We start from the raw sequence: 25,195 nt of genomic DNA, 5'->3' as shown, positions 1-25,195 counted from the left end.
TGAGGCAGTAAGTTGTCAGTGAATTTTTACAACAGTTAGAGCATGTCTCCTGTGAAGTCAAGACTGATGAGTCAGCCATTGCCTCAGTGACTTATTGTGCCAGACTTATTTGATTCTTTTCATCTAGGACTTTCTCATGTGTGAAATCTCTCTCCTAATATCACATCTGGAAGAAAGTGGAGCCCTCTTTTCTAACACATGTCCTTCCACTGCTGTTGCTCTTTCTCTTTTCAATTCAACTCTTGATGGCTGATCACATAAGAGCTAATGCGAGGTGTTAATCCATGCTTTCTTCTTTTTGCTTTTTTTTGGTGTGCTTTAAATAGTGATGGCAAATATTTTTATGGTATATATACAGCCATTAAAAATTTCTTTCCCAATGTCTACATTGATAGATATTTCTTGAGCATTGCTATTACAGTTGGAAGAGAGAAGGGTAGGAGCACAGAAAGAGATTGATTATTTAGATGTTAAATGTTTATACTGTGAAACTGTTTAGGTTTTTTCGATCAAAGAAACTGAACCAGTAAAATTACTAACAGTAAATAAACTGAAACATTAAGACTTAGAAGAATAGATATACATTATGATTGGGTCAATTAAGAATTTTTGCTAGTGTTTTCAATACTTTTCCCCATACTAAGATCTGCTCTAATCTCTTCTGACTTGAAAAGATAATTTTTATTTCATATGTATTTCCTAAAAGCTACCAGACGTTTAGTGTTAGTATTATTTTATATCTTCACACAGTCTTGCAAATGATCTAGTACCTACCCAGAGATGATAAATACCATTATCATTTACTGATTATTGTTTTGGTCCTTAGCAAATATGCTGTAACTGATAGTGAGATGACACCTCATTGCAGCCATCCAGCACTTCATGGGGGCCCACAAAGAAGCCAGGGAAAGACCCTTCATCAGGAACTGTACTGTTAGGACAAATACTAATAGGTTTCAACTGGAAGAGGTGAAATTTATGTTAGATATAGAGGAGAAATTCTTTACTGATGTTGAGGTTGGTGAGGCACTGGAACAGATTGCACAGAGAAGTTGTGGACATTCCATCCATGGCAGGGTTTAAGCCTAGGTTGGGGCTTTAAGAGACCTGGTCTAGTGAGAAGTGTCCCTGATACTTCCCCCAGAAGTATCCCCCCAATGGGGATGTTGGAACTAGATTATCTTGAATGTCCTTTCCAACCCAAACCATTCTGTGATCCTGTAAACGTCCTGTAATAGTTCACCTTTGATACAGATACTGAGGAATAATTTTTTTACAGGCTATTAATCACTAGAACTACATAGTTAATATTTTTAAAAAGTTAGAAATGAGAGTTAAATACCATTTCTGTACATAGAAGTAAATTCTATACCTTCTGTTACTATTTACTGCTTAATTTATAATGTTTCATAAAGCAAAATGATCAGAAGGGCCATACCTTTCTTTAAAATTTGGAGCCCTCTTAATGAAAGTACCACCCTCTCACAATCCAGAACCAGAACATACAAAATTTAATTAGTGATTTTTTTTTCCACTTGATTTATAGGGCTGTCACCCTAGGACAGGGGCTTACTGTTCAATCTCCACTGGTTATGAAACTGTTTTCTTCCATAGCCATAACATGTGCTATCCAGCTTCCTTGCTTGCTGTGAACTTGTAACCCCCTTCCACATGTGATTGATGAATATCAAATTGAATCACAGAGCACAAAAAAGTGGCATAGACATGACTATGCAGACATGATTTATAGGCGTACTCTCAAAAATCTGTCTGAAACTGGAGATTCCAGAAACTGATTTTGGATAGGACTTGACATGCCATGATTTGAAGAAAAATGCCTTTGCAAGATCAGATTTTTTATGTCCAGAGAGGAACAGTGTATGTGTATAACCTCTCAGTCATTTGATCACTAAACTAATGACTTTGTCCTAAAGAACTTGACAGTACCTAAAAGCAGAGACAAGGAAGGGCTGGAAAATTGTTAAAAAATATTACTAGTTTTGACATATATCTATTTCAAGACCTAAAATTTGCAATAAGAAGCATCTGGAACACAACAGTGATTTATTTGTAGGATTTCAGGTATATGTTAAAGATATATTAGGATTTGTGTCCATTTTTTGTGAAATTAGATTGAATGTATATTTTCAGTTTTTACTCTGTACTTCTGAGGGATATACTTTTAAAAATCAATATTTGACATAATTACTTGAACAAACAAGTTTAAAGACTGGTGGATTTCTGGAGAGTGGTAAAAAATATTGAAACCTTAGAAGGCTAGAACTGCAGGTTAAGTTTCTAAGCTTTTTTCCCCCTAAATTCAGTTCTGTATTACTCTAGTTACTCTATCCTAAAACACGGTTTATGGCTATGTATAAGGCTATGTATGTATGTCTAGATTTGTACTTGCTTCTTTAGGCACAAGTCTGTCAATGTCAATAAGATGTGAATTTTAACGATTTTTCTTTGTAGACATTTATAAACCACCCTGTGATTGTTTTTCCTTTTTTGCTATAGGCCGTGAAACTAAACCAGTATTTAATTTATTAATTTTCCAAAGACTTTTATAATTATTTTTGCCACAGCCATAAATAATATATTATTCAAATATAATTTTACCTGGAAGAGATAGGAAGCAAGAAGAAGAAAAGAGTGAATGGCTTCTGCTTTTATGAGAGTTGAGATAGGTTTTTACTTGGAATATGTATTATTCATGTGTGGAATTCTCATTTGTTTAGTTCATTATAGAAATTAAATTAGAAATTACTAATAGAAGTCAGCTATCCTCTATAGACACAACCCCCCTAAAGACAGTGCACAAGGCTGTTATTCAAATCTATGAATAATTATGTCTAAGTGTAGAGCGGATATCTAACAGAATCATAGAATGAAGGCTTTTTTTTTTAAATAGGCTGGTAGGTTTTTCTTTACAGATTGAGCTTTGAAAAATTAAGTAGATAGCTGAAGCTTTGCACTAGGTGTCCTTTTCAAAAGGCTAAAGTTTTAATTTCATGGATTCCTATGGAATATCTTTCAATCTAGGATAAAACATTATTTGCCTTGTTTCAGCAAAGGATATTATAACCCCTTCTATTGGTACAGAGTTCTGTATCATTAAATGATTTCTCTATTTATCATTTTCAGTGCATTTTTAGATATCTATCTGTGCAGATGTAGATACACTTCATACACTTCAAAGGCTAGTATTGTTCCGAGAAGAGCAAATATTTTCTTCTAATGTCTAAAAATTTAAATACATTTAAAAAATCCATTTGTATATAATCAGAAAAGTTTATCAAATAATTTGAACATTGTTAACAGGAGAGTTAAATCTTGTGTGTCTGGCTGGGATTGTTTTATTGAGAATTTCAGTAAAAAAAAAAAAAAACAACAAAAAAAGTTTAACTCAAATTTGGAGTAACATTATTTCTTCTGATATATGAAAAGTATTCTTAATTAATGCTAGGAAAGCAAAGTTCTTTTACAGATAAAACTGCAATTGGGCATTAGAATATTAATTTTTCTCCTGTGTCTCATTCTGATTAGGTTTAAATCAGAGAAAAAAAAAAAAAAAAAAAAAAAAAAAAAAAAAAAAAAAAAGAAATGCACACTATCTGTGTAACTTTTAAATTTTGAAGATTTTTTTTTCTTATTCTGCTTTACTCAGATGTAACTGTTTTACTTTGCACCATTAAGGACAGGGATGTGATTCAGGACAACTAGCATAGCATCACCAAGAGTAAGTCCTGCCTGGCCAACCTAATGGCTTTCTACAATGGAGTAAATACATCAGCAGACATGGGAAAGGCTATAAATGTCATCTGTCTGGACTTCTGTAATGCCTTTGGCACAGTCCCCCCACAACATCTTTATCTCTAAACTGAGGAGAGATGGATTTGATGGGCAGATGGTTTGGTGGATAAGGAGCTGATTGGATGGTCACATCCAGAGAGCAAAGGTCAATGACTCAGAGCCCCAGTGGACATCAATGGCAAGTGGTGTCCTTCAATACACCCTCAGCAAATTTGCCAATGACACTGGACTGAGTGGTGCTGTTGACACACCTGAAGGACAGGATGCCATCCAGAAGGACCTGGACAAGCTCAAGAAGTGGCCCTATGGGAACCTCATGGCGTTTAAAGAGACCAAGTGCAAGGTGTTGCACCTGGTTGTGGTCAACTCTGCTACCAATACAGGCCTGGGGATGAAGGGATCAAGACCACCCCTGCCCAGAAGGATTTGGGGTGCTGGTGGATGAGAGGCTGGAGATGAGCTGGCAATGGATACATTAAGGATGGAAAAGACCTCCAAGATACAAAGTCTAACCTTTGACCAAATACTGCCAACTAAATCCTAGCACTAAGTGTCATGTCCAGTCATTTCTTGGACACTTCCAGGCATGGTGACTCCACCACCTCCCTGGGCAGCCCATTCCAATGGGCTTAAACCACACTTTCAGTGATAATATTCCTCCTCACTAACCTCAGCTGGCAGAGCTTGAGATCATATCCTCTTGTCACTGGTTGCCTGGGTGAAGAGGCCACAGCCGTCTGGCTACAACCCATTTTCAGGTAGTTGTAGAGGTCTCCCTCAGCCTCCTACTCTTCACACTAAACAACCCCAGCTCCTTCAGCCACTCTTCATAGGGCTTACTGTGTAGATCTTTTACCAGTTTCATCATCCTTCTCTGGACATGCTCCAACACCTCAATGTCATTTTTGAGGTGAGGCACCCAGAACTGGACACAGTACTTGTGGTATGGCCTTACAAGTGACAAGTACAGGGGGACAATCTCTACCCTACTTCCTACTGGCACAGGATGCCGTTTGCCTTCTTGACCACCTGGGCACATGCTGGCTCGTGTTCAGCAGCTGTTGACCAGCAACTCCATGTCCTTTTCTGCTGGGCAGCCTTCCAGCCACTGTTCCCACTGTCTGTATTGTTGCATGGGGCTGTGGTGACTAAGTATGGGATCCAGCACTTTGTCTTGTTGAACTTCAGACATGCCTTCAATATGACTTGTCCCATTGATCCAAGCAATCCAGATCAAATGTGTGCTTGCAGCCCAGAAAGCCAATTGTATCCTTGAGCTGCATCACAAAAATTGTGACCAACAGATTGATGGAGGTGATTTACTCCCTCTATGTTTCTTTCCTGAGACCCCATCTGGAGTTCTGGGGTTCAGTTCTGATGTCCCCAGAACAGGAAGGATATGGACCTGTTGAACCAAGTCCAGATGAGGACTACAGAGAGGGTCAGAGGAATAAATCACTTCTCCTACAAGGAAAAGCTGAGAGAATTGTGACTATTCATTGGGAGGAGAAGGCTCCAGGGTAACCTTTGAGCTACTTTTCAGTACCTGAAGGGAACATACAAGAAAGCTGGAGGGGGACTTTTCACAAGGGCAAGTAGTGATAGGACAAAGGGGATTTGCTCCAGACTGAAAGGAGAGTAGGTTTAGATTAAATATTAGCAAGAAATTCTTTACTGTGAAACACAGGGGTGTGAAACACAGGGACAGTTTGCCCAGAATAGGGGACAGTTTGCCCAGAGAACTCGTGGATGCCCAGAGAAGTTGCTTCATCCCTGGAAGTGTTCACAGCCAGGTTGGATGGGGAATTGAGAAACCTGGTCTAGTGGAAGGTGTCCTGTCCATGGCAGAGGCTTTTGGAAATAAAGTATTTTTAAGGTCTCTTCTGACCCAAACCATTTTGTGATTCTATGAAGCAAAGAATTTCTTTACTTGTTACAACACTTTTCTACTCTATGGGTAGATTAAAGAAATAACTTTTGTATGCTGAATAACACCTCATGATGACAATGCCCAAAGAAGAGATCCAGTCCTCATTAAATATAGTTCTACTTGGCTGCTCTGTACTTTTAATAGAAAATGAAGAACAACTGTGTGAAATAAACCGTTGCTTGGCTTTGTAGGAATATGTCAGCGATAATTCAGAAGTTTAGTAAAAGCTGACAAACAGGGATGACTTTTAAAAGTAATGCTTTTATTTTTTATGTTTTAAAAAGAACTAGCTGAATCACGTCCTCATTAATTGCTTGGAGCCATGTCATTCATTGGAACATACAAATAAGGGATGAAGTATGACAGCATAGAGTGTAAACATCTGTAACTTCTTGTGTAGACAGCATGAGAATCACAGGTGGCTTATGGTGATGACTATAGAAGAAGACCAGAGGTTTTTAACTGGAAAAAATCACAAGGGCATTGAAGGTAATAAATAGTTTATAGAAACTTGCAAAACGTTTTTGAACATCAAGTTTGAGGAGAACTTATAATTACATAAATATGAATTATTATTTGTGTTTTATGCCCAGAATAATGTCTTACATTTAGCATTTTTAAACCCAGGTAGATTTTGACTTGCAACTTGATGTCCTTATGTTTTCTTCCCTCCACTGAAAGGAGAAAAAGGTGAAATTGCAAGATCTAGAAAATTTTATTTGGTTCTGTTCAGAATCTTATAATACTAAATCTCTTTTCTCCTATGTTGCTTTATCTTTTATTTGTCTTGCTCTACTTTGAAGACAGTTGTTCCCAGAGAAGACCAGGATGACTATCTCAACCATTCCTGGATAGCACTTGGAAACCAAACATTGGTTTTATTCTTATAGAAGACTAGAGTCTAATAACTCTCTTTTTCATCCACAACTAGATACCTAGTATTTTTCCCCTAATTTTTTATACTCCAGCAGGCTTCCCATCTGCCAGTGAGAGGAGAATCTGAGTTTTCTCTATTTTCTGGTTATATAGAGGCAAAGTTTTCAAAAGGAATGAGTCTCTTTACAAATTAGTGTCTGAGGCCTGCTGAGGAGGAGAGTTTTGGAGCCTTTAGATGTCTGTGTTCTGGAGATTCAACACTTCCTCAATTTTTTTAAAAAGAAACAGATTTTATTTTGTGCTGAGCAGTTGCAACTGGCTAGCTGCATTAGAGGGCTGGCTAAGATAAATTTTGTTCTGAAATGTCCTGTGCATTGAGTATGGAGTTACATAAAGCATGTGGATTGCATTTAGAGGTCCAAGTTCCTAAAAGTTCAATGTAACAATACTGAGTATTAGAATAAAGATCTTTTTAATGGTTTCAAAAATTATAGAAATTCAGGAAGCTAGTTGGTTGATCTGAGAGAAGTATTGAAAAGGATACAATGAATTAGTCAAGGGTCACATCTGGAAAATTGAATCTATTCAATTCAAGAAGTGTAAAATCTCAGTTTCAGCTTTGTCTAGGAACTGATGAAAGTAAAAATGGAGGAAAGAAATTGATTTAAAGAAATCTTACCTAATAACTTAAACATGATATCCTGTGTATAAGCTTGGAAGAACTCCTGTTTCTGTATGATGCTCTCACTTATTTTGTTGATACTATAAATGAATTATATTTTAAAAAATCAATGCGATTTCACAGAATAGAGCAGTTCAGGTGGCTGCTTGCTGCAGAAAAACTTGGAGTAATATCACAGTGAACTTTCAATCCATGTTCAGAATATATAGCAAAGACAGAAGAAATAATGTCTTTATTCTTGAATCCTCACAGTAAAATGCAAAGTTGAGCAGCACTGAATGAAAGATAAAATCTGAATGTCATTAAATTCAATTTTTCTTTTTTTATAATTTGGCAAAGTGAGAGAAGCATTCTCTCATGGAATGCAGCTATGATTTCTGCCCAGAGTTTGAACAGATAAATTTCAATTTCTTTTTTTTCTCTTATTCTTATAAAGGAATGGAAACATTTTGATAAGTAAAATATTCAGATATATTAAGTGTATAAGGAAATAGGCAGAAATACACACATCTAAAAAGTATTTAGGATCTTCATTCAAGTTTTCATGAAAAAAGCTTACAAAGATATTTGTAAAGTGAATGTGAGAAGAGAATTTGCAACGTGCTAAACCCTCTAGAATACTATGTCCATTGTCTCCCATCTCTTCAACTAGCTTTCATATGAGCTTGCAACTTTTTGGATACCAGGCCTGGGTGACTAGATATTTATAGGGTCTAAGAGACAGTTTTCTGGGAGATAAGTCCTCAGGTGGTTAGTTAGTGACCTTGGTTTGTAATTTGTTGTGGAATTGGAATGCATTTTAAAAATGGTTCTTTTTTTGACAACCCTTTATTAGCAGCCAGCAATTAAATGTATTAAGAGCCCTTGTTGTTCACACTCTTTTAACCACAGAACACTAAGGGATGTATATGTTATAATTACAATTATCCATTCTCCTTATTGTCCTGCTGAGGAATGCAACTGTAATTCTGGCAGACAGACTACACAGTTGGCTTGCTGTCCTTGGACTGCAGATGTCTAATTGCAGGCAACCATTTCATTTCAAATGGCTCATTAAAACAGAAGACATTTAGCATTACTAACATGAATCTGCATCTATGATTATGCATTTAATTAGAAAAGTGCAAGCTTTTTTCCTTTGTAATCTGGATTTACTAAATTTCTCCTATGTAATCTGTTTTGGAAGAACTTGAAATTGTCTTAATTTTTTATCTTTTTTTTCAGTGGTTAATATCTGTGTTGTTCATATGTGAACTTGATACGATGGAAAATCTCTATTGGATATGTTTCACAAGTGTTGCATGTTTGTGTTGCAGTTTGAAATTTTCTTAATCTGAACATCATTTATTCTGCCACTTTATTTGTACCTGCAGCTGAAATAAGTTATGTACATAAGCATCCCTACTGCACTCTGAGGAGCTACTAGTAAAGTAGCAAGATTAAATTAACCCTTCTGAAAATTTCTTTTTTTTAAATACTATTATAAGAAAGGTTTCCAGTATAAATAGAATAGATAATCTCCTTGAATCCTTTTTGGTTTTCTTGACCCCCGTATCTTATTTATTGTGCATTTGTGTGTGTATTGATATCACGATTTTTGCTTAGCATAGCTTGAACCCATTGAAATTCCATTATTGATAGAGTTCCTTACTTCTCCATATGTTTCACATATTACTCTTATAATCCTTAGTGTTTAACTATTTTAGCAGTGTTTCAGTAAATAAAAGTGATCTGGGGGAGAGCGGGGCACAGTACTATGAAGGTTGGACAGAGAAATGCATTTGCACTTCAAGCAGAGATAATGGACCCTCATTCTCCATCCTTCCCTTCTAGAAAAGCTTTTTCTCGTGCACTTGACCTTTTTGTTTCTTAATCAGTTATTTCAAAGATCTCTAGCACCAGTGAAAGTGCACAGTGTCCAACTGAGGCTGTTGCTAGTCACTTTAGGGTTTCTGTGTGATCCTAGTGGCAAGTCCCTTCAAGATAAGGGTTAAGAAGTTGAGCTTTAAATAAACACATGGAAGAATGTCCTAGGGAACAAGCTTCTGTACAGGTGCTAATTTTGAAATATTGCTAAAATTTCTCAATAAACTACTGTGCAGTGCTTTGAATTGCAGGACTGGAACAATCTGAACTGCTGATTGCTCAGAAATAGGAGGTCAGGACAGAAAAATACATTTAGGCAATGTGTAAAATCTTCCTGCTATCATACTTTGAGTAGGTGCAGAGAATGTTTGTGAGTTTATGGCTGATGAGGCAGTCAATGTGCATGCTAAAACTCTGAAATACTATCTGCTGTCTAACTCCTATTAAAAATGAAAATGGTTGTAAGCAAAGACTGGCCTCAATGGGCTTTGCATCTTCAGTTTTAGAAGTCTAATTAGTTTTCACATTTCTTAAGGTACATCCTACATTGTCTTTTTGTTTTGCATAATCTTGAATTAAACAGGAAAACACAAACTTTTGAGGAAAAATATTTTACTTCTACTGCTTGAATTAGAGTAGTAAGCACAAGTGTGTTCAATCTGGTCTGTTACAATTAACATAAGATGTTTTATTTATTATGCAAGTACTTTAGATAAATGCTAAATGAGGGATGTCTCCTATTCCCTTTCTCACCTCTCACAGTAAAGAATGAATGAGATTAAGAAAACTGGAACTGTGTTCAGCTACTCTTTGTTTGCAATACTGTCTTTGTGATATTTTTGATCTGTTGCTTCTCATTTGTATATCCAAAATTACCCTTTAGATAAAGCAACAACATATTTTCAGTCCTTTTAGAATGAGAATTGCTGCAGCTTGCCTAGAGAGCCATTTGCTTAGCAGGGACAGGAATCCATATTTGTGGATCACCACAGCTGTGAAGCGTCTTGTCTAACTTCTAAAATAAGTACAGTATTATCCAATGAAGCAGTTTACTCCCTTGGACTTGGGTGGATTAAAGCTTATTATAATTATATAATGATACTTGATTTGTTTCATAAAACTGCACGGTACAGTTTCCATTCAGATCTTGGGATTTTATAACATGAAGTTGTTGAAATCTGTCAAGAGAGTTTTACTCAAAGTAGGGCATAAAACATAAGCTGAATTGAATTCTATAACAATTTGTTCCGTATAGCTACAGTTCACTGGGATGAAATTTTTAAAAGGCAGTACACCTGGAAAATATTCATATACAAATATTCAAATACACAAAGCAATGTATATTATGTACATCCAAATAATAGCTCTGAAATGTTCATAAATGTGTATATAAACAGGTGTTCAGTCTCTAAGACGTTTTCCCATATATTTGCTGCTCTCTAAGGATAATTTGGTGGCTCAGTTTCTGACTTTTTTCTTCTTAAGAATGTAAACCAGCTTGAAAAGCAGTCTCTCAGCAGATCTCTTGTGCCAGTCATGCACAAGAAAAAGAGACTGGAGTCTCAGCACATACTCCCTTCTCTGGCAGCAGTGATTAGATAGTCTCTCATGTAGTTTGAATCTTGAAAGATACTTCCACTTCATATTTTTCCCTAATGTTAATCCTTTAAGAATAAAGAGCAGTGCACAACTGTCAGTTTTAGTGAGTTGGATTTGTTTGAGCAAGATAACAGTTCCCAGAGGAATGTGAGCATGTGGTGGAGTACTTTACAATCTTGCTTTTCTTCTCAGAGAGCTTTCTTGACTTGGCCTGGCTGCTGCTGTTTATTTCCCTGAGGAACATCTGTGAGAAGAAATGCATTTGTCTCTGAAGTACAGAACTGCTTCCTGGTCTTGTTTTTCCCACCTTTCATTTTTCAAACAAACATCTACTTTCCAAATTCTTTCAGTTGTGTTAATACTATACAGTGCTTAATGGATTGTGGCAGAGAGAGCGACTTTCTCAGAATTTTAATCCATAGCTATTTATACAACAGTAGCTCATCCAAGGAGAATACAGTGATGATATTTTTCCAGTATTTTAATCTGATAATTTTGTTCAGATTTGAACAAACTGAAATAATATTAAATGCTCTTAAAAAAAATTACAACAATGATATTATGTATCCCTTTATATTGCTCTAATTTCTCTTGTGCAGTACTGTGTCTTTTCTGACATTCCTTGACCAGAAAATTCTGTCCCTTGTACAGTGGCATTAAAATGGAATTAAAACTTTGCCTTGTTTCTGATTTATTGGCATCTTGTGAAATTGTATTCTTTTTATTAAAGGAAGTAACTTCACAATTATTCCATGTCATGTTAAATAAGAATAATCATATATAACTGCTTTGTTATTAGTCACAAATAAAATGTCATCTCTGGGAGTGGAGCTATGAATGAAGAGGTTTTTAACCACTCTAGAATGTTTGTAGGTTTTAATTAATCTTCATTAGTATAGTTCCCAATTATTTACTACGGAGTGGTGAGGTCTTTTTCCCCTCTCCTTTTCCTAAAAAGTGGAAGTGGCACAAATAGTATTACAAGCTACATATATGACTGAAATGAATCCATCTGATCTTTTAAACACCAGATATACAATTTTTCAGCTATTCATATTTTTGAGTGTTTTTTTAAATAGAAAATTCTTTTTTCTTAATGAGCCTGTTTACTTATGCAGGAGTATCCTTGATATAGGTAGATCTATATACAGACCAAGAAGAAATTAAACTTTTTGGGGAGGTTCAAAATAATATATTGTTACCTGATTGTCAACACTTTTTATAGAAAAATAATAATATTATTCTAAGAGAAAAAATAGACTTCTGTGTGTGTTTCATTTCCCTATTCCCAGCCTTTTTCTAGGGGTCCCGAGACCAGTCATCTCACCCATTTACAATGTGGAGATTAAGTTTATAGTTTTTTTCTGAGAATGGGTGGCAAGGATTCTCATGTAGAAGATGCATTATTCTCTGAAGTTATAAGACTAAACATTTTTTCTTTAACTTCTGTTATGAACCTGTCTTTTACAAATTTTAGGACTCTGTTCTGAGTGGCTTGCATTCTGTCTTGTTTGTTTCTACTATTTAGCATAGGGGAACTGTGATATAGCACTCTAGAGCCTAAAGCTTTTTTTTTTTTTGGATGTTAATGATATCCATCAGTGCAACATTATTTATTTACAAATATAATGTCAGTTCATAATTTCCGCTACTGTTTTCAGTTCTCTGACTTCCATTTTCTGTCTGTATTTTTCTGTAAGTTACAGCAGGCTTGTGTCTGTGATATCCTTACTGCCTATTGATTTAGAGATTCTTTAATTGAGAACTATTCAACAAACATGCTTTTCAATTTACTGTTTTGCCCAGCTAGGTATAGATGCCAGAGGCTCATTTGCAGCAGTTGAAGGTTAAAGATTTAAAAGTAAAGCTGCAGGTCATTTAGGTATACTACAGTTATAGGCAGGGTTTTCACCAAGGACTTGTCATACATCTTACACAGCCTGCAGGCGAAAAGTGTGTGTCTGTGCCTTTGTGTCTGCATGTGTAACCACAGGAAAGGAAAAGGCAAAAAAATCAATGATCTCAAAATTAATTAAAATCAGGAAGACTTCCCCCTGCTGACAGGATATTTAGGATGAAAATAATTAAATGAGCTATTGTGGCAAATGCAGTATCGATTGCTCACCAAGAGAAGCTCCTTGAAGACTTAGATGAAGATTGATAACTGGTTTTTAACAGTTAGAGCCAAAGGCAACCATTCCCATCTTCAATTCTCATGCATTTGTGCAGCCTGATAAATGGCTCTCAACCCAGCCCTCTATTGACCACTATAAAAAGCTATTATCTTTTATAAATAAATTGCATATACACATTGCTTTTCCATTCTTCATATTTGTAGAGCTGAAAATATACAAATTTATATTATTTTTCATTTCCTCATAGTTTAAATGAGTAGCTGCCATCCTTTCAGGGCAGAAAGTTTTTCTTTGTTTGCTTCAAATCAGAGGTGTGTTGTGGTGTTTTTTTTTTTTTTTTTTTAATAAACAGGGTCAGGATTTGCACACCTGAATTAGAAATTGTGTGAAGATAAGACTAATATTTTAAGGATAATAAGAATAGAGATTAAACCCGAAGATGGCACCAGATTTTCTGGAGTGATAACTGGAATTTAGTTATGACATGGCTACAATAGCAAGTGGAAAGGCCCATTGGAGGCAGCCTCATGAAGCAAAGCTGTTGGTGTCAAAAACCTGACACTTCTTATTTCATACCCTTCTATTTCCAGCTACTTTGCTTCAGCCTCTTGCTAGTCCATTCCTTTGGACAAAGCCAATTAGCAGATGGAGCACATAAAGTACAGCCCTCAATCACATTTTTCAGTGAATTTTATTTTATGAGAGCCTGTGCATTATGAGACCTCTTCATGATGTGCACCAGAGCACTGCTCTGTGGTGTCACACATCAGGAGAGTCACTTCAAAAGCTTACTGCTGTTCAAAAGTAAAATCTGTGGCAAGTATTTCACAGTAATGAAGCCTTCAAAAATTATTGTGAGAACAAATCTTAATGAGAGGAAAATGAGTGGGCAAATGTTGTTTTTGTTTTGGTGACAGACTAAAGCAAAAATAGACATTGAAAAAGCCATATGGGGAAAAAAGAAGTAAATAATATATATTTAATACTTGTTTAAAATATCAAAACAAGTCTGTTTAAAGCCTCTGGTTTCAATCAAATTAATTAGCTAAATGTTTATGGAAGCAGACTCTTATACATTAACTCCTTTGTAGAAACACACTTGCAAGAGGAAAACTCTTCCACATCATTTAGAAGGTCAGCAGCTCTATGGAAAACATAAGTTATGAGAATTGAGAAGTGATTAAAAGGCTACCTATGCTTTGGTAGTCTTGTCTTACTAATGTCTCTGGTGTCAAATTTCACTGTTCCTGGGCCAGTGTTTTTAGTGATTTGGAGCTCTGTGAGATTGAGGTCCTTAAATTACTACACTATATGGATAGACTGGTTCCTCTCAGATATTTCAATATGAAGAACTCGTGCAGAAATAATTCTCTGCAGAAAAAATTCTCTTACATTGCTTTCTTTCTGACAAATTGGAAATGGTTGTACCTCCTTGGAACTCAAAGACTTTTTGTGATTTTTATAATTGGATAATTTTTTTGTTGCACTTTTAATTAAATATTAGATTAAAAATTGTAAAGAAATCAAGTGCTAATCACTTTGAGACTTTGAAATATCTACCTTTTGAGCTTTAGATTACTCAAGCCTTCCCAGTTTCATTAGAATAGGGGATGAAATAAATAATCATGTTAAAATGAAGAAACTACTGTCTTGCAGATATCATTTGTATGCTGCCTGCTGCCTTGAGCTATTCATGACCAGTCAGGAAAGGTTTTTCTAAACAACCATGACATTTACTGCACTCTATGATATCTGGAATTTTTTTATCAAGGGCAGAAGTTAACATCTTAGATTAACGACTTCAGGAGAAACAATTTTCCTTCTATGAATATGTATCATTCCATTGCCCATGAAATTTTTTATAGGAAATAGGAGATGAAGAAAATAAGATGATAAATTTTTTAATCTGATTGGGGCTATTTCCGTGTAGGATTCTTTGCAAAACAGCCTATCTTGAAAGACCATAACATTAGGCATCTAGGTGAAATGTGATCTGTTGTGATTTTAATTTTGTGACACTATATTTTAAGTTTGTTTGCTATCTAGGGAGTATAAAAAATATTATATTATTTCTTGTGAATTTTCCATACCTGATCGATAATCTCTTCCATTTTGTTTTAGAGACAAGAACTAATGTATTGCTTTGTCTGTCAAAGTCCATTTGGTTAGGAGAATGGTTTGTGAGTATGAATGAGAAAACTAGGAATCCTTGTTATGCTGAGGGTAAATATTCCTATATTCCCTTGATTTTCTTTCTTTTCTCTCCTCTCTTCTTTCTTGTTTCTTACAGTCTGCAATTTCAGACATGAACAATGTTCTGAATGATAAGATAAATGGCATGAAAAATATATTTTTGAATCTTACTTAAGCATAGTTAAGATGTACATGTAGATTTCAGGAGAAATAAATTCTCACCAGATTAGTCAGACACATGTATAAGCTTAGACACCTTTTTATTTTTAAATGTAGATTTAGATGTAGTGAAGTAATTTGACTGTTACCCTTATGGATAGAATCCTGATGGACTATTGAAAAAGCTGGAAGAATATTCAGTTTTTTCAATTCTTATTTTTGGTTTAGTAATTATAAAAATTATATACTATCAATTAGCTTTACAATATAAATATACCTTTGAAAGTGAATTGTGCTTAGAGAGAGTTCCAAAATTTTTAGGATGGATCACTGTATGTTGCTACAAATTTTACTAAACCTACCAAGTTTAAAATATATATTAAAAAATATCTGATCACTATGAAGACTGTAGTTGGTTCTTATATTCACTGGAAGAGCCTCTATGTCTAACATGATAGCAATATCAGTTTGACTTCTGATTAATAAGCTTGTGTTCCTTCTACCACTGAATTAGCACAAGTGAATTGTAATTTTTGAAAAGTTCATATACATAAACCCCACACAACATTTTTTTTAATGTTACTTTTTTTTTAATAAAGCCTTGTTTTTAATATACTTTTAATGTTTATGTGCTTTGCTATTCAAGGGTATCTAAGTACCTAAAATTTCAAATCAGTTTTCATTGTCAAGGTATATCTCTTCATTAGACATGGAAGATCTCATTAAACGTTACTGAGCTGTTCCTGAACCACCACAATTTGAAGCTGTTCTTAAATTAGGTAAATTTTTCTGGGCTACTATATTAGAATAACAGTCAATGATAGCTGCTTCGATGAAGGCAGTTTTAGAAGCTAGCCCAGAAAAAGTGTCACAAATCAAAATGCAGCTTTTCAATCACTGAATAAATTGCCTTACTATAAGCAGATTTTAATCAAAACAAAATGTGTCTAATGCAAATATGTCAATGTATTTAATTCTGTGTCTACTCTGTGAAGCTGGAATCAACAATTTATGAGAATCTGATTATTAGAACTAGCATCATAATATGATAAAAAGTTTTTTTCTGAAATAAATATTAATTAGCAGAGAAGTTCATTGAAATGAAAAAGTAATTATACAGTGAGATGCAGTTAGTGGAAGCACAATGGCAAAGAAAAAAAAGAGTAATATTGCAAGATCAATTTGATTTTCTGTAATCTGTCTAGACTATCATCTGCGTATAGCAGACAAGTTGATCAAAGATTTATGAAAAAAACAGTGAAGAATCTAAAAATAGATATGCTTCTCAAAGGGAACAGAACAAAACCAAAAAAGCTCCAAACCTCTAAACAATCTCAAAGATGAAAACATCCCCACATAAAATGTCTACTTTTAAAATCTAAAAAAAGATTGATTTTTCTAAGTCACAGGCCAGCAGTGTGTCTTTTAATACCTTTTTCTTTAGATATTACTGATTTTAAAGGGATGTTAGTTCAAAAGAAAAAAATCATTATTTATTTAGAACAGAGCCATAGGACACAGATTAATAAAAGAATTATAAAAGACTGACATAAAACAGAATTCTATTTTGAAATAAATGTATACTCTTTCATGGGTAACTTATGTTTTACACTCCTTAACAATTTGTTTTCTCCTGCAAACATGAACTTTGTAATGCTGTACATATAATCATCTTTTTTGCTGAAGATGTTAAAGTCTGTATCATTAGTCCTTTCTAAAAGAAGAGAAATTTAAAGCAGGAGAAGCAAATTTATTATGAATACTCATAACTTTTTTATCTGCAATCAAAATCATCTATACACATTTATTTTTGTCATTTCACCTACCAAATTTGAAGATGTGATAAGCTCTGAAAACCTCAAACACTGTCCTCTTTTTACAGGATACAAAAATAGAATATTTAGAAATTCATTCTTTAGAATGTGTGGGGTTTCTCTCTATTTTTGATCAGACTTACAGTTAATCTCTGTGCTATATTAGCTTTATGCTTCTCATTTCCATTGCCAGATGTACTTTCTTGTTGCATGTGGATACAAAGGAATTCACAATCTATGCTGAGTAGGATCTTTCTGTAATTAGTTATGAATTGCTCATGCAGAAGGACTTTTCATGTGGTGTGCTAAGTCTTGAATGCTGAGATAATATAATAGTAGCAGTCAGGTCTTTATTGTGGATGTGGTTGATGGAGTTGCAGTGATCACAATCATATTGATTTTTTGAACTTGAGAACAGATGAAAGGAAATAGACTACCAAAGACCAAATAATGACCCATTGTTCCTTGTAATTAGGTTTTTGCTATCTGTCCCTAAGGTATATAAGAGTGTGATGGGGTATTTTATTGCAAAAAAAAATTATAGCTGATACCATAATTTCTAAAGTTCAGATGGAAGGTTGAAAAACTACTTCAGAATATATTTCTCCTGGAAATGTTCAATTTATTTTTAAGGATAGGTAGAATAAATAAATAAATAAATAAATAAATAAATAAATAAAAACCTGTAGAACTTAAATAAAAACATTGTAACATCTTGCTCCTAACTGTATATTATAAGCACATTCTGCAAAGATTTATGCAGTCATTTGACTTTTGCTATTGCAAGCAATACACTGAAGGTAATTTTATTCTGAAATCACGGAAAATAGGATATGTAAGAAATACATTTCAAAAAATATCATTAGAAATATATATTTTTTACTCCCTCCCATTCCATTTTTATTTATTCCAGAATTCCAGATAAATGCAGATCACCATGTTGGCTGCATGATTTATGGTGTGGCTGGAGAGGGGCTTCTGCCCCATCTCAGGTGATGTGAGTGGCTGGTCAGACAGGGAAGTTTCCTTAACACGACTTATTCTCTTAAATGAAATTTACTCTCACAATTAAGATTTAAGCTCTTGCTTCAAAAGAATGAAAAGGCATCCTTGTCAGAAAAAAACCCTCAAAATTTTCCTATTCACTTCAAGTTGTGTTCTAAACGTTTAACGTTTTACTTGCTAAAATGAAATTCTGGTCTTCAAAGGTCAAGCAGATGAAAGAAATACTGCTGCTGTTCTTATTTCAGGGAAACCTGTGTTTAAACTACCTGCTAAACAGATTTTCTGTGTCTATTTCTGACAAAATTTCAAGCTGTCTGAAAGTTTCACCTGCAGTAGGTTAAAATCAAGCTGCAATAAGTCATTACCCACCAAACTCATTTTCATATACTTCCAGCTTCTTAACACCTAAATATTCCATTAAGTGACATTACTATCTAAGAATGTTCTGAAAGATGAAAAAAGTTCTAACACTTCAAGCTTTTTTACCAGGAAATATAGGTTTATTCTGTCAATAAAAGAATGTATATTCTTTCCTATTAATGACAATGGGATGACAAGAAATAGGGAAACCATATCAGTATCAATTGGAATGCTTTTCTAGTCCTTTTTTCTCTTGGAATTTTCTAAAAATTTGCCATTGTTCATGTTCCACTTTGCTATTTCTCTTTGAGTTGGGCATCAAACTAGGAGGCATTGAGGCAAAAGAGGAAATCTTTTCTTTTTTGCCTCTTTCTGTAAGAAAAAATTACACTTTAAAATATAAAATTACCTGACTAGTTCACTTCTTCTAGATAGAAAAAAAAATAGTGTAAAGTATTTTTAATAATATGAAATAAATAATTTGCTTTACTTTATTTGGATGTTAAGTATTTTGGTGCTGGAAAAAATTATTTCCACCTGTTTCGTCTCTTCTTAAATTCACATACACATCTCCGTAAACAAACCCCTGTTAAAATTCACTAAGCCACTAAATGTTAAAAAATAATTTAAGAAGCTACATATTATTTAAAATACTAGAGTATTTTTAATAAAAAACCTAACTGATGTTTTTAAAATTTAGATGAACATTGTATATAGCTTACTGGTGCTCATATCTTGTTCCCTATTGGAATGCATTTTTGGGGTGAAAAAGCATATCTGTACTCTATTCTTAATTGTACCCTAGAGTGGAGTTAGGAATGTATCAAGAGGTAAGAAAACATGAGCATTAATAAGCATACAATGCAATTTAACAGTTCATAAAACAGTAAAATTTAATCCGAGGCTGAGAGATTTATTAAATCTCACTTAACAAAATGGTTTTGTGGGATGTGTTAGCAAGTGAGAATTAAGTGAAATGATTTCAGGGGCAATAGATTTTATTAGCTGAGGAGGGGAGGAACTAGTTTTGCAAGCCATTTCTTCTTAATTTCATTCACTTGTTATAATTGCCTTGAGTGTGGGAGAGCTTTCTGTGAGTAGTAGTATGTTTGGTCTTTGGAATTTGTGTGCATAATGCTGCATTTGTCAGGCATCATCTAACTGAAATGTCTTTTGTTGATGGGCTTGTGCAGAAGTTCTTCTAATGGGTGTTAAAGATATTTAAATCTAATACAACTTCAGCCTCTATCAGTAAGATAAAATGACTCTTATTGGGTTTACAAGGGCTTTTTTGTCTGTTTTGTAATATTTTTCATCCATCTTTGGTTTCTGTATTCTTTAGCACACCTGGGAAAGACAAAGAGAAATTTCTTTCTTCGATATTTATCTCTTTTTCTGGACCTTCTTGAAAAATCTCTTTGTAGGGCAGATTTGAAAGTAGAGTTTGGAGGCATCTGGTCAAGAATATGTAGTGAGTTAAGTAGAGTGATGTTAGTACCACATTACATGAGAATTTGGGGAGGAAAAGTTCTTATATTACTAGTTACTCTGTTTTGTGCATTAAAATCATGTTGTCCTATCAAAATTTGAGATACGGCCCTCAAAATTTTCTTATAAAGCATTAGTAGAATCTATAATAAAGAAAATACAGCTTTTTATAAGTAAAAATATTCTTAACTTATTTATATATGTAACCTATCAGTGTTTTTGTGGTTTATATCCAGTAATTTTTAAAATCAACTTTTTAATTTTTTTATCAAATGGGATGAAGTTTAAGGAAGGTCATAGTGCCAGTAATGAAACCTCTCCTGCACTGCAGGTAGTCTTTGCTTCTTGACTTCTAAATGTTGTCAGACTTTTCACACATCATTTTTTAAAGTTGTTCAGAAGAAAAGAAGCAGAGGCAGCTTCTATAAGAAAATCAGTCTTCAAAGGAAAATAATGATAATAAAAAAACACCTTGGACAGAAGACTATTTCTGTTCACTGTGCTCACAACGGAAATAACCTAAACTATACGAGTAATATTGGGGAAAAAGGAAAAGCAGACAGTAGAGCAAAAATATGGAAGTTTTGTTTGTTTATGAAATATGCCATTTAAGGTTTTCTAATTAATGATTATGTATTGTGGGTTAAATTGTCACCAAATATAAAAGAGTAAGTAATTATCAAAGGACATAGCCTGGTTCATAGGCTGAGGTCATTATATACATTTTTGATGGTTTTGAAATGAGTAAGTATTCCACTGTAAATCCTTACTGTGCAGTGATGCCTAAGTAATGTTCCTTTTCCCTAAAATGGTTATGCTGGGGAGGAAGGAGATTTGACTAAGCTGTCCTGTTCATTGTACCTCCCGTATCTACTTCTTGCTCAGGCTCTTAGATTAAAGAAGAAAAGCTGCTGTTCTTACTCTCCAAATTGAACTATGTAATTTCTTCATAAACCTGACTACGAATAGACTGGATATATTGGGAGTCAAAAAATACCCCAAATCCAATAACCTGACTTTGCATCTAGTGTTCTATCCAGGAAATTACTCTTGTGTAAGAGATAAAATACAATTTGTAAAGGCCAATGGAAAATTCATTCCTTATGGAACATGCTCTGCCTTGTGTCCTTACGCTCCTTTTGCCAAATGGGAATGCAGCATCCTCACTCTGTTCTAAAGTCTTGGAAGTGCAAGTACCATAAATACAAGTTTAGCAAGAAAAGCTTGTTGCAGTACGAAATGAGCATGTTAACTTAAAGCAGTAACCACAGTCTGTCTGAATTAAGTTTGTTTCAGATGATACTATGATCTTAAATCCAGTCAGTAACAAATCATTTATTGTATATGATGGAATAAGATTCACAATGGATTAAAGACTATATATTAATTGCTTTGAATACCTTTACAAGGACTATGTCAATAAAATGTGAAAGTGTTCTTTCACTTTTATGCATTTATTGAACACTTTTGTCATGGTCACCTAGGAAACAAATGCAGGTGTACATTTGTGAGCATTTGCAGGTTCATTCCATTCTTGATGCAGCTAAGTCAGACTTGAAAGAACTGAATATCATTTTAATTAACACTCAAAGTTTTTCAGAATACATTAGTGACCATCAGACACTAAACAAAACTCTATGAACAGTTCGACCTTTTAAATGTAGTTGAATTTATCTCACAAGGACAAAAGTTTACTGACTAAAAACAGGAAGACAAAGATAATCTTGAAGAGAATAATGAGCTGCATATGAATATTATAAGTGATTCTACTTACTGTAGTAGTATTATTCAGATAATATGCAGGCAAAGATAGCATAAGAACTAAAATGTAATGAAGAATATGCATACTTTACTAATCATCAGAACAAGCTTGGCTCATGCTATGCATTAAGTGGACTGTACAATATCTTACATTGAAATTTTTAATGAGCCAGTTCAGTTTAATACAAAACTGATTAGAGAATAAGAATGCTATGTATCAAGGATAATTTTTTACTGCTGCTTTATTTTGAATAGGACATTTTCTTCTAGAATATTTAAAGAACTATTCAGATTTTTTAAAAATAATTTTAGCACCATATTTGCCTTTTCATGAAAATCTAGATATATTTAATTTATTATGTCTTTGTAACTTTGTATTATACCAGTAGTAACTGGTAGAGGCAAATTCAGATTTATCCATCCGATTGGACAGGGCTTGTCAACTGAGTTATGGATATGACACTATTGCATTTTCTTCCTCATTTGCTTTGTTTTTGATGAGTAGATTTTGACAACGTTTTTAGAATCATAGAATGTTAAGGGGTTGAAATAAACCTTAAAGATCATCTAATCCCAACCCTGCCTGCCATGGACCAGGTTGCTCAGAGCTCCATTCAAACCAGCCTTGAACACTTGCAGAGATGAGAACATCCACACCACCTCTGAGGAACCTCTCCCAGTGCCTCACAACATCTATCTGCTGGAGCTTATTACGTGCTTTTGACATCTTTGGGTGTTTTTGTCATCCTACAGATTTCCACTTCAGTGGCTTATAGAAATTGACAGAAAGCCATGTTGTTCTGCATCTGGCATAATGTCCATTTGATTTCTTCTGACAAGTCTTAACAGTTCTGCTTCCAAATTTGCATCTAATTTATCAGTTGGTGCTGGTGTAGAATTTCTGATTGTGTCTTTGTGGGATATTTTTGCTGAAGTCTCATAACAATTTTAGTTTTCCTTCATTGGTACAGGGACTACAGTTTTAGAAGTTAAACTGATTTAAAAACCAGTTTGCATTTCTGAGCCAGATTTATGTGTTGTACTTATTGTGTAGTTTATTTAAAAAGCTGTTGTCTAGACTTCAACTACTGCCAAGTCTTGCTTCTGGAATATTAAACTTTGCATGAGGCTTACTCAGCATGTCATTCCAACTTTTTGGTGTTTCACTGCCTCCTTGTCAAATATCAGCTTGCCTTAAAAGCACTTTAATGCCTTGAAGATAATGAACATTTTGGCAGCAAAAATATTTTCTGACTGATTTGGAGCTCCTGCATAAACTGTTTGGAGCCTGAGATTGCTGAAACCTCTTATGCTGGCTATTTTAAAATTAGGATTTATTTCTGTTTGAATTCTGAAATCTCTCCTTGGCAGAGCCATTTAAATGTGAGCATATATTTTTCTCTTTAACAGTAGTTTATGGGCTATAATGGTAGAATATTTTTGCATTTTTATGCTTAGTTTTATTGTAAAGAGCCTTCGGGATGCCTTTGCATGAAAGGCACTATATAAGCTCTATTTTTTGTATTGCATTGTATTGTATTGTGACAAGTGCAATAATCTCCAGGTTTCCTATCCATTAAAGAACTAATTTCACAGCTCACTAATTACGTGAATGAGAAGGGGAAATAGGTCCTTTTTCTCTAAGGTATGCTGAGCAGATGGCACAGCACTCATTTCCACCAGCTGAATCTAAGGTCTTCTCATGCTTTTGGTTCCAAGGCTCATCAGGCCTCTGTTTATCAAGGAGACCAGGAGAGAGATATCACTTTCTTGTACAGCATGACAGAGTGTACTGAGAGGCTATCTCTGTCCTTTGCTAATACAACATTACTTAGCAAACACTATGTCTAAGTCTATTTATTTAGGATGGGACATGAAAACTATTAAAATTAATGTGCATTTTGATGTAATTCTAATCTGATTTGTTGAAGATACTGATTGGTTCTGCCATAGGGAGTTGAACTGATGCACATTAAAAATTATTAATGAATCAATTGTGTACTGTTGGGATGGAATCTTGTCTGTAATTTCAAAACAAAAAACATTACTACCTGAACCTGTACACTTTTCTTTATAGCTAAGTTTTTTATCAACTTGTTTCCTTTTTCCTTTTGCATCACTCATGAAGATAACCAACTTGAATCAAACACAGTGATTTATATAGCTCCCCAAAGTACTGCTTTTTAAAGTAACATGAGTCATCAGATGCTAGTGTACTCCCATGATCCTGAAAAGTGGCTGTTGGAGCCCTTTTTAGAGAATTAAAAAGAGAAAAGCTGAGACTGACTGACAATCCTGACATAACTCATGTATGACTTGGCAACAAGGCTACATTTTAAAAGGAATTGGACCATTTTTTCCCTTTAGCAGAGTGAGCAGCGCTGGTTTCTTGTCTCCTTCTCTGCCTGCTGGCCTGTCCCAGGTGCCTGCCCTGTGCTCACGGTGCTGGCGTGTCTCTTTGCAGACGGATGCGGCGCTGATGTACGACGCGGTCCATGTGGTGTCGGTGGCTGTGCAGCAGTTCCCGCAGATGACCGTCAGCTCGCTGCAGTGCAACCGCCACAAACCATGGCGCTTTGGGACCCGCTTCATGAGCCTCATCAAGGAGGTAAGGCACTAATAAAGGGTCCTGCCCTCTTGCTTTCTTTACTCCAACTTCCCATTTTCTTTTGCTTTAACTCCGTTTGGTTTCTGCCTTTTTATTTTTTTTTTTCTTTTCAGTAGGCAGTCATCTCTCATCTTGTCATGTATAAGGAGTTTAAAAAGCAAGACAGAATTTTAATTTGAAAGTGGGTTTTCCTGAAGTATTACTTGGAACAAAATTATATGGAAAGGTGAAATAACTACATTCTAAATAAAACTTATGTTTGTAGAAAACTTGGTCTGTATGGAGCATTTGTGGCATAAAAGCCCAAACATCTGAAACTCTAAACCATAACCTGATTATGAGAAATTCAGCAGCTAAATATTGGCATAAGTTTAAAGGGGCCAGGAATTAATTTTGCTTCCTGTTCTAAATTAATTTTTTTTCTTCATTTTCTATGGTGAATTACTATATGTCTCGTTGATTCCTCAAGATGCTGTTTAGATGCTGATAGACAGTGATAGTAAAGCTAGGAGATTTAAGGTGTTAAAGATGAACACTGTAGACTATTCAAATCTCTTATACTGTAACTCCTGATACAGTGTTTCTCAATCTAGATATGCAAAATATTATGATGAGGAGAATTATTTACACTGGAATGTAATTTTTTTTCAATATTGTTTCCTTCTAGGATGATAATTTGATTTCCCATATTTCCTCTCCTACTTTGTATCATTTCAGAACTAGGGTAGATTTCAAGTTATAAAAAAAAAAAATTATGCACTTTATCAAAAATGAGGAATAATCTGAGAAAGACTGGCTCACTGACCTCAATTCTTGCTGTCTCAGTGTAGTTTCAGGGAAATCAGCATCTTGCAAAAATAAGCTTTTATTTGAATGAAATTACCTGAGGAAAAAAAATCAAGTCCA

General features: G+C 34.6%; 1 protein-coding gene across 1 annotated transcript in view; it reads left to right on the top strand.

The window, feature by feature from the left end:
• GRIK2 (glutamate ionotropic receptor kainate type subunit 2) overlaps window positions 1–25,195 on the top strand; it is a gene marked incomplete at its 5' end in the record, with an annotated part of 353,559 nt that overhangs the window by 161,258 nt on the left and 167,106 nt on the right. Inside the window, one exon of the mRNA XM_083856634.1 lies at window positions 24,146–24,289. Within this exon, the coding sequence (XP_083712760.1) occupies window positions 24,146–24,289 (144 nt within the window). The remainder of the gene's footprint in view (window positions 1–24,145; window positions 24,290–25,195) is intronic.

This window comes from Zosterops lateralis (genome assembly GCF_965231275.1).
Source record: "Zosterops lateralis genome assembly, chromosome: 3".
NCBI classification, from domain to species: Eukaryota; Metazoa; Chordata; class Aves; order Passeriformes; family Zosteropidae; genus Zosterops; species Zosterops lateralis.
This window is presented reverse-complemented; position numbering and strand designations above follow the sequence as displayed.